The following is a 10,562-nucleotide window of genomic DNA, read 5'->3' as shown; positions in this document are numbered from 1 at the left end:
AATCTCACAAATTCTACTTTTAGAGTCACCACACAACTACTTGTGGTGTATATGCAGTGCTTAAGAAAAGGCTTTTATTAATTTATAGCAAAAAAACCTAACAACCTTGTTTAAATTTTTTGCTAATGTTTTTATTTGAGAGATTAAAAAACCCAAACAACAAAACTCCCAACATTAAGAAAAAGAAGCAGAAGAGCTACCGATGAGAGATGGTCTGGATTTGCCACTCAACAGTGGCACCAGTCTGCACACAAGCCAGCTGCAGGCAGAGATCCGGCAGAGACCAACGTGGTACTCCGAGACCGAATGCAATACAAGAAACAGCAAACTCAAGAATCAGAAATAAAGGCCATAAAACCCCAACAACGCCCCATCTGAGTCTTACTTCCAATGAGAAACATAGGCAAACTAACGTTTTAGGCTTGTCCCGCATTGCAGATGGAAACTGCACTTAAGTTTGTGGCATGGCAAAGGCTGCTAAGGAACTTGGCAGCGCGGCCACGCTTCGCCACCGGGCTCTGGGCTGAGGAGGTGACATTTTGGCTTCGCCAGCCTGCTGAGTTACTATGGAGTCCTCAGTTCCATGGATGGTATTTTAAGGCAGGGGGGTAGCTGTGGGAAAAAAAGAGGGCCACGATTTGCTTTGTAAGTACTAAGAGGAAGCTAGAAGTCCAACAAGGATCATGGCCTCTTCAGTACTCCACAGCTACAGGTACAGCAACGTTGAGTAGATAATGTACATAACATTACTTATAGACTCTACATGTAAAACGTTAACCAATTTATCATGGAAATCTGGTAACAAGCAACATTGCCGTATAAATTCACACTTTGAGAAAGGCTAAGTGTGGAAGCCTCCTTTGCAAGAGGATTTTCAGTCAGTTTTGTATAGAAAATATTAAAACGATGACAATTTGTTCTCTGAATCTCAATTGATTATTGGGTTAGTTTTCACAAATGAAGAAAGGCTCTCCTTAGAAAATGTGTGAATCTTCAGAGTATGAATTCACAATCTAAGTACTAAATAATTAAAAAAAAAAAAGTTTCAACTGTCAGGAAGTCTTGGTTGGCCACAATCTTTTAAAGCAGTAACAGCAATACAAGACATAGAAAAGCTTTTCCTGCAACACTTGTAAATGTAAAAGTATTCATGTTAAATGCAACAGAACTAATAAAGAACAAACTGCTGTAGAAGAGAGAAAGGAGAGACTAGCTATGCATTCAGCCATCTTCCTTACAGTTGAACTCCAGCTATTTCAAAACATATTGACTTCATAATTTGGAAAATGATGTCCCATAGGTAATTGGTCTGCGAACTCCTATGAAATGTGATGCCCCAAATGGCATGACACTCCTTCTTGAAAAGTTTTTAATCTCATGTCCACCATTAGTTCCACAGTTTAAACAAAAAAACAACTATCCAAATGTAAAATGCTCTTTTGTTTTTTAATTACTAAATTAAGAAAGTTAAACAGTTTTAAAATGTAAACTTGTGAATAAACCATAACAAAATGTAATTAAGACTTTAAAATTTGCAACTCAGTATTAAAAACTCAATAGAAATAGAAAGGAATTTTTTTTTGTGTTTTTTGGTTAAACGTAAGTAATTCAAGGCTGGTACAGACAACTGAAAAGGTAATACTTTGTTCTGTGCATCCCCCATGAAATGTAAAGAAGTGCATAGTAATTCCACTGGAGAACTTGCAGACACAGAGAAAGTAATTTCATTAGCAGTACAGGACACTCAACACACTTATTTTACAATGGAAAAATGTTACACATAAAACAGAAAAATCCTAGTTGCATGACCAACAGTTTAGCAGGGGGACATGGCTAAAATGCTATTATTTTAAGACCATCTGAATGTGGTTACACTGCTTAATAAATTTTTTTGAAACAATTCAGTATACATGTTTTGATACAAGAAGTCCTTGCAGTTTCAATTTTCCAGTTCAAACGGTGATGGTGTAGTTTTCTTGCTTTAAATATGTTTGTTTTAATTTCAAGAACAAATCATCACACACTTGTCAAACATTGGAAACATTACTGTAAATACAGCACGTGATTCCTGAAAGAGCAAAGTTACAACCATCTACAGGTACATAATCATAAACAAAAAGTGCAATCCAATTTAAAAAAATCATGCTTGGCAAAAGCCAAAAATTAGATCACTGGCTTTCAGAATCCCACCAGTGTTTTCATGTCTGCAGTAAAATTATCGCTTTCTGGGTACAGCTGCAGCAGGAGTCATTCAATTCCAAATGAGCCTCCTCTGCAATAGCACCCATATACTGTATGTACAGGTATGTATATATATTATATATATTTTATATATAAAAAAGCAAAAACCCAAACACCTGTCCTGATTTTTTTTATTTGTTAAAACATGAAAAAAAAAAGTTTTAGACAAAGAGGCCACTTCTGGAAAATAATACTTTTAGTTGAATCAGGAGAAGACTAGTTAAAATCACATAGGTTTTGCATTTTAAAAAAAGGAAAGCACTAGGATCAGTTATTGGCACTGAGTTACTATTTACAATGAACAGAGGTTTTGCAGTTTACATAACATCAATACAATGCAGTTTTGGAGTCTTTGATTAAGAAAAAACAAGTGTTTTTCTCCTTTTCATCCAGGACATTCAGATTATTAGGACAAGTGGTCGTAGGCAAGGGCTGTGGAAGTTCCCAGCTGCAGCCCCTCCTGTGCACTGCAGTGCTGGAAGATGTTGCACTCTGGAGAAGCCGATCACAGAGTTGGAAGGTGGAGAGCAGGTGGGACAGGGCTGAGAAATTCCTGGTAATTCATGACAGTGTCTGGAAACCAAGGATTTACAGGTTGTCACCAGGCTGGTACTGGGGTTCTGTTGCAGTGAAGTAGTCTTCAAGAAAACCCTGTAAATATTCAAAAGTTGGACGCTCCTCTGGGTCTTTTTTCCAGCAGTGAATCATAAGCTCATGCAAGGAGATGGGACAGTCCTGAGGACACGGCATCCGATAACCTCGTTCTACTTGCTCCAAGACTTCCCGGTTATTCATGCCTGTGAAGGGCATACAAAGCCACAGTAAATTACAGGAAAATTAACCAAGTACAACTATATCTACAACACATGTGGTTTGCTCACTCATACTAATTTCTTTTGGTTAAGACAAGCAAAACACGACCACACTGATGTCCTATTTCAGCTCCTCAAACACTGCAAGGCAACCTGGATTATATTCTTTCTCAGTAGAGGTTTTTAGGATCAAGTGATGAGCAGAACACTGCTCCCATGGTTACCCTCTTGGCTTACTCACAATAGGCAGGATTTGGTGTTTTCCCTCTCTGACAGCAGGAACTGTGAAATGTACTATGTTATGTGCTTAAGGAAAACAAATGCATTGCAAAAAAGTGGAAAATTCAAAACTCTAGAAATCAGGATGAATTTCTGAAACCCTCACCCTGAGTGTGGGCCTTTGTGAAAACATTCTATGAGGTCATGCTGCAGGGACTTCAAGACAAACTGTGCTACTCCTGGCTCCCAGGGTTGTCCAGCAGATTGCCTTCAGTGTCAGCCCAGGAGCTCACTGCTGCTGACCTGCACTCCCTCCCTCTGTGTGGGTTAGTACAGTTTCTATCATAGTCGACTGCTCCCAAACTAAAACACAGCGGAGCCGCTCACAGGACAAGCCAAATGCCAAGCAAAACATCTCCACTAAAGAACCACAGCTCTCCCTCTCTCACTCAGAAGAAAAAAGTAAAAGTCGATTACCTTCACAGAATCATAGAAACATTTAGGTTGGAAAAGACCCTTCAGATCACTGAGTCCAACTGTTAACCTAACACCGCCAAATCCACCACTGAGCCGTGTCCTTACAGACTTTTAAATACCTCCAGGGATAGTGACTCATCTTGCTTGACTCTGAGAGTAAGGCCAGGCTCTTTGCTACTTTTTCTTTTCTTTGTAACCCCTTGATTCCTCTGCTGAAAAGCTGAAGTGCTTTTCACCACACATTAACTGCAAGTCACTCTAAGCTTTAGTTTACACCTCTCTCCCAGTACTCTCTTTTTAACTGTACCAGAGGTAACACTGGCACCACAAGCATGCAGATGCGTTTCAGAACAAGCCTGCACACTGACTGCAAGCGTTGTGCTTGCCCTGCCCCAGTCCCCTGCTGAAAAATATCAGCAGAACTCATTCTCCTGACTTAGCAGGTCCTGCCAAGCAGCTCTGCAGGAGAACCAGCAGGGACACTTCAGTTTCTCCATGACTGAATCTAGAAACCAACACCCTGATGTTGCACTTTGTGTTAGCTTATCCTCTTCCTGGCTTCCCTGACACTCCTTTCTGGGGAAACCTCCGCTTTCTTCTTGGAGGATGTCCTTTTGAGGAGTCCCAAAACCTCATATTTTTTTGTAAACGTATTTGTGAGGAATAATTCAATCACCTTCTTCAATGCAGATTCATTTATCCACTCTACACTTTGACTTGTAGAAATGTCTGGTTTTGGTTAGGATAGAGTTAACTTTCTTCCTAGTAGCTGGTACAATGTCGTGTTTTGATTTAGCATGAGAATAATGTTGGTAACACACTGATGTTTTAGTTTCTGATAAGTAGAGTTCATCCTACGTCAAGGACTTTTCAGTTTCTCATGCTCTGCCAGTGAGGAGGTGCACAAGAAGCTGGGAGAAACTGTATTGTGAATAATTTGTTTTTCTTGGCTAATATGCCTCTCTTTTTTTCATTTCCAATAAAATTATTATTATATTTTACTTTATTTCAGTTAATAAACTGTTATTATCTCAACCTCTTGGATATCAGCAGGAGGATATTACCCTGTCAAGATAAACAGAAAAAGTTTTACCTTTTTTTCTGCTTCTCCTCCCCATCCCACCTTTGGGGGGCCTGGGAGTGGGAAGTGGGAGTGAGCAAGTGTCTGTGTGGTATTTAAATTACTGGCTGGGGTTAAGCCATGACAGGGAACAAAATCCTAACATTACATAGCATTTAGGCCAGTAACTTAGCTGTAACCTTGGATGTGGTCTTTAGTCTGTATCCTCATGTCCTGGCTGTGTTTAATTATTAAGGATGCTCAGAAAAAACCATCTGTATCATTCAGCCTTTCCTGACCATCCACCTCTAGATTCTCATTTCATGTTAGGATTACAAAACCCCTCTTCCTCTTATCTTGTCAGGGTAATTTCCTCCTACTGATATCCATTTGCAGTGTCTGGGCAGGGATCATATTCCTATCCTGTCACTGTAAGCAGCCCTGGCATGGTTTCCTCACATGTTCTTTGTATTTATATTTAGGCTCTCAGTTATCCATGTTGTGGTCACAGCGTGGTTCTGCTTTGCTTACTGCAGCACCTCCCATTTTCAAACACGAGCAGTACTTGGTTTAGTTTCATATGTGGGTTTTACTGCAAGCCAAGGGAAAGGAAAAGTAGGGCACTGTTTCTTTTGCTGCCTGTTGTGCATTGAGGAGCCTCTCCAGAAAACTGTCTCATACTCTTACAGGCCTCTCCTTAATGCTCCCTTTCACAGAGAAAATTGCAAAAAGAAAGGTTAGATTACTGATTTACAGTATTTCCTAGCCTGCAGACCAACACTTCAGCACTGGTTTCTTGTGCTTCATTTACCAGATGCATCCACCCACCATATTTTTGTTGTTAGGTATTTATAAACTAGAAGCAAATGCTTTGAGTGGCTCCTAAAGTGGACCATAGTTACAGTGGACTAGCCCTGATGAAAACAGACTAATAAATAACAAGCCTCTGCAGACATCAGATTCTGCATAGAGTTAAGGTTCTCCTGTATTATTGACTCCACACTGATATTGTTAGGTCACAGAGGCTCACAACAAACCAGAACACACTGAAAAAATATTTGGATATTCCTCACTATCCAGCAGGAACATTTCCAGAGATATTATACTTTTTCATTAGACTACAAAATACTACTGGTCTGTTAGGCACCACAAACTCAAGGCAGCATCAACCCAAACTTTCTGGCCTTGCTGTTTTCAAGACACTACAAGAAAAAAGCATGCACATTTTGTTTACGTTGTGTTCTCAATATTAGTTTTATAAATTTGTGTTTTGAACAAAAATCTGCACCTTTTTTGTCCTTGTCTTTGAATCAGCTGAATTACCCCACATTTTGGGGTGAGAACTTTTGTTTCCCTTACATATTAAAGACTGTGAAAATAATTGTTACTGGTAACTCATCTGTTTGTATGTAAATAACCACTAACAAACTGTATTCTTTGCTTTTATTTTGGCAGTACATCCTTAAGTACAACAGGGAGGGAAGCAACAGCAGCAGAAAAGCTCCTTCCTAACTGATTTGTTGTTCTAAGATATCAAATGTTTGGTATTTTTATCCAGTGCTTTACTCAGTGCTGCAAAGCACACTCTGAAACCTGATAACGAACTGTGTGCTGGAAGAAAAGCCCTGAGGAGACAGAAGGGGGAGGAAAAACATAAACAGCTCTTCACTTCCCTTTATTTAACAAAAAGGTAGAAAAAAGAACATGAAAGAGACATTGCTGTCTGAAATCATAGTCATTTTTTGTCCCTGGAAAGTGAGTCAAGCCAGGTTTTTTCATCACAGTTTAATCCAGGAAAATGCCCTTCTTTTCTTTTCTCCTTTCCCCTTTCCCTTCCCCCACAGTAATCCCCGGTTATGAAACTAAAGCAAGTAATCCTCTTGTTCCTCACTGGAATTCATACATCCAGCAAGGGCTGAAGTACCTAGGATTTGCTAAAGAAATTCTGTTAGTTTTGACATGAACTGCTAATTTAAAAACAGAGTTTCAAAGACTTTTATGTCTAAATCAATTGGATTACTAGGCAGACTTATACAAATAGCAGTGCTTCAGGTATACATTTTACTTCTTAAATGGCCTATTTATGTTTACAAACCTATTCTATAGACTTATCTTATAGACTGCAAGTTTAGTGTTTCTCTTTTGATAGCTGGAGTCTGTCATATCTTCACTTCTAACACCATAGAGAGAATATCTGAGCAATCTGTACAACTCCTCTCTCCTAATGAATACCCAAGAGTTTCAACTCTTAATAAATAATAAATTACATTCTGCTTGCAGTGTGCTTCCAGACCCCTTAAAAGTTTATCCTAAAATCCTTAAATCTGTGAAATAAAATACTCAGCAATATTCTTTTGTGGGGTACAGCTCTTCCACCTGGGTTGGGGCAACACCTGGTATCAATCCAGGCTGGGGGACGAACAGAGCAAGAGCAGCCCTGCTGAGAAGGACCAGGGGGTGTTGGTGGATGAAGGGCTGGACATGAGCTGGCAGCACCTGCAGCCCAGAAAGCCAAAAGTGTCCTGGGCTGCATCCAAAGCAGATTGGCCAGCAGGGCAAGGGAGGGAATTCTGCCCCTCTGCTCTGCTCTGGTGAGACTCCACCCAGAACTCTGCATCCAGCTCTGGGTTCCCAGCACAGGAAGGACATGGACCTGTTGGAGCTAATCCAGAAAAGGGCCCTGAAATGAGAAATGGCTGAAAAAAAATCGAGATTGTTCAGCCTGGAGAAGAGAAGTCTCTGGGGAAACCTTACTTTGGCCTTTCAGTACTTGAAGGGGGCCTGTTAGCAGAGCCTGTTGGGATAGGACAAGGGGTAATGGTTTTAAACTGAAGGAGACTAAATTTGGACTAGGTATAAGAAAGAAAGGTTTTTTACAATGAGAGTGGTAAAACACTGGAGCAGGTTGCCCAGAGTGGTCATGGATGCCCCATCCCTGGGAACATTCAGGTTCAGGCTGGACAGGGCTCTGAGTAACCTGAGATATCCCTGCTTATGGCAGGACTGGACTGGATGACCTTTAAGAGGTCCCTTCTCACCCAGACTATTCTATCATTGTAGAATTCTATGAAAAACCAGCTTGTTCTCATGATGTTTCAAGAATTATGATTTGGCCAAGAAGAAAACATCCAATTCCCAAAAGATGGCTTTTCCATTAGCTTTTTATTCCCTGCAAAGACCAAAAATCAAATAACCTTCCACCATCCAGCTTTATTAGTGAAACCTTCAATAATCTCAGGATGCCACAGGATATGGCCACTCTAATGCTCAGTACAATAAAAATCTACTGCCCATATAGACTGGGGACAGAAATGCAATACTGCTTGGCTTTTCCTAGAAAAGTTGTAGGAACTTTAAGTTACAGTGACTTTAAGAGTTAGAGTGACACAGAAAAAGATGTGGAGTTTCCAATTGTGGCCAAAGAAAACACTGAAAAGTACTTTGGTGTGCCCTTAGGAGCTTGATTAGATGGAGCACAGCAGATGTGCAAATAGCATGGATCTGGGCAATGCTGGTCTTCCAGAAGACAGGAAACATTACTGTAACTGGGGAGTGTCCCTGCATGCAAACTAATGAGCTATACAGATTACTCTGGGACTTGTCAAGTCCAGTGAGGAGAGCAATTGTTTTAGGCTGTTTTCCTCTTGCTTTCTTCTCTTAGACTGCAGTGGGTTGACCCTGGCTGGGTGCCAAGCACCCACCAAAGCCTCTCTCTCACTCCACAGCTGGACAAGGAAGAGAAAATATAACAAAGTTATATTTGTTATAACTTCATGAGTTGAGATAAGGACTGGGATAGATCACTCGCCAAATAGTGTCATGGGCAAAACAGGCTAGAACTAGAGATATCCATTGAATTTATTGCTAACAAAATCAGAGCAGGATAATGAGAAGGAAAATAAGGCCTTAAAAACAGCTCTAGCTCCTCCCTCAGTGGTGCAGGGAGACAGGGAATGGGTGTTATGGTCGTTGTTTCTCATGCAGCTCAGGGAGAGAAGAGTCCTTCCCCTGCTCCTGCATGGAGTCCTTACATGGGATACAGATCTCCATAAACTTCTCCAGCATGGGTCCACCCCATGGGCAACAGCCCTCCCCAGACTGCTGCAGTGGGTCACTCTTCCATGGTCCCTCAAGGGCAGGTTGCTCCAGCAGGGGCTCCTCTCTGCACGGGCCTCCACAAGGTCACAGCCTCCTCTCAGGCACCCCCCACCCTCCCACTATGATAGCCTGGCCATGCTATCATATCAATGCAAACCAAGTTATTTCTGGGGAAAAGAAAGAACAAGTTTTAAAACTCTGGAAGTCATGCCACTTCACTTAGAAATTAAAGCCTGAAAACCCCCAACATCTCTTCATCCTCAAAGCTAGACTATCAATATCTGTTTTTTGCTTTAGCTTTATTTTCTAAAATAAGTTATTTCCTTGGTATAACAGATGAATAGATGCAACCTTGAGCTACAGTATTTGTGAGCAGAGCTTCCTTACTTACAAATAAACCCACCTGACCTTATCTATCCTCTGTGGTGAGTACACCTCTTTCTTAACCTCTTATTTACCATCCCTGATGCTGTTACACCCACCCACCTGCCTATGCTGGCTCTCTGTTATGTACTTGGCCCCAGGTTGGGTAGCACATGATCTCTGGCACTCGTGGCCCAGATTCCCCCAGGGATGAGGAGGCTGAATCCAGCTGCCCAAAGGCTGCAGGGCTGCTTGGAGCCCAGGCTCAGAGACCTGCCTGGCCAGAGGCAGCAATGTGAGTAGCACCATAGCTGTCACACTAGAGTGAAAATGAAAATGCTCTTGGCATGACAACTGCAGCAGAAATTACAAGGGGCAAGGTCAGAGGTACTTGTTTGGTATGGCTGATATTTCTCCCTATCCCAAAGGCAGCATGTTAAAAACCCACAGATTCTCCAACTACTGCTAGGGAAGGGCATTTGTCAAAGAGAAAAGAAACTGATACTGAAAAAGGTCCACTGAGCAGACTGTTTCTTGAGCTTGTCTCCTCCTCTGGCCCAGTCTATTTTTCATTTCTCCACTGTAATACTGGAAATAGACTCTGTGTGAAAGTTGCTTATTTGAATCTGTTGCCTTGTGAAAAGGATAAAAAAGCATAAATTAGTAATCATAGTGGCCCATTATGATCACTGATAGAGAAACAGGCTTGGTTGAAGTATGAACATGAGGACACCCTCCAAAAAGTTGGTCTTGCTTGTGGGAGCTATAGAGTTTGGGGCAAAGCTTTATTGTGAACTCTAGACTGAACTTTATCTTCACCAGCAAAACCTTTACTGCTCATATATCTCACCACTGCCCCAGCCTCTCTTCCAAAATGGGGCATCAGGACAGGAACTGGTTGAAATCTGCAGGACAAAGAATGCCAAATTCTGTGCCACCCAGTCTGTTTCCCTGCTGTAAACTGCCTGCCCTCCCCCTCTGTCCTACTCATTGTGCTTCTCCCTCCTTCTACACAAGCTTAAACAATGCCTGGTTCCAGACATGGGAAGGCAGGAGGGATGGTGTCCTGCAGGCATGGGTACCACCCCAGGACTGGGATGTGTGCTGTAAATCATCTCCCCAGGCACTAAGAGCTTGTCAAGCAAGAGAGCAATCCCTTTGTCTGAGGGCCTCTCTCCACTTCTCCCAGCCTGCTACAAGCTGTAAGCAGGAACATCAGGACAACATGCCCACAACTATTTCAGAAACTGGATATTACAGCAGACAGACAGCTCCATGACCCTCTTTGTTTC

The 10,562-nt window shown here is 41.6% G+C and overlaps 1 protein-coding gene across 3 annotated transcripts in view; it reads right to left on the bottom strand.

The window, feature by feature from the left end:
- Positions 1 to 1,707: 1,707 nt before the first annotated feature.
- Positions 1,708 to 10,562, bottom strand: part of FYN (FYN proto-oncogene, Src family tyrosine kinase) — a 137,379-nt gene continuing 128,524 nt past the window's right edge. For all 3 annotated transcript variants that reach the window (XM_054279350.1, XM_054279352.1, XM_054279351.1), the window contains one exon: positions 1,708 to 3,038. In XM_054279350.1, the coding sequence (XP_054135325.1) occupies positions 2,830 to 3,038 (209 nt within the window). In that variant the 3' untranslated portion in view covers positions 1,708 to 2,829. The remainder of the gene's footprint in view (positions 3,039 to 10,562) is intronic.

The sequence above is a fragment of the Melozone crissalis genome, unplaced genomic scaffold (genome assembly GCF_028551555.1).
Source record: "Melozone crissalis strain CALT ecotype California unplaced genomic scaffold, PUWL_Pcris_2 ptg000027l_1, whole genome shotgun sequence".
Lineage (NCBI taxonomy): Eukaryota > Metazoa > Chordata > Aves > Passeriformes > Passerellidae > Melozone > Melozone crissalis.
This window is presented reverse-complemented; position numbering and strand designations above follow the sequence as displayed.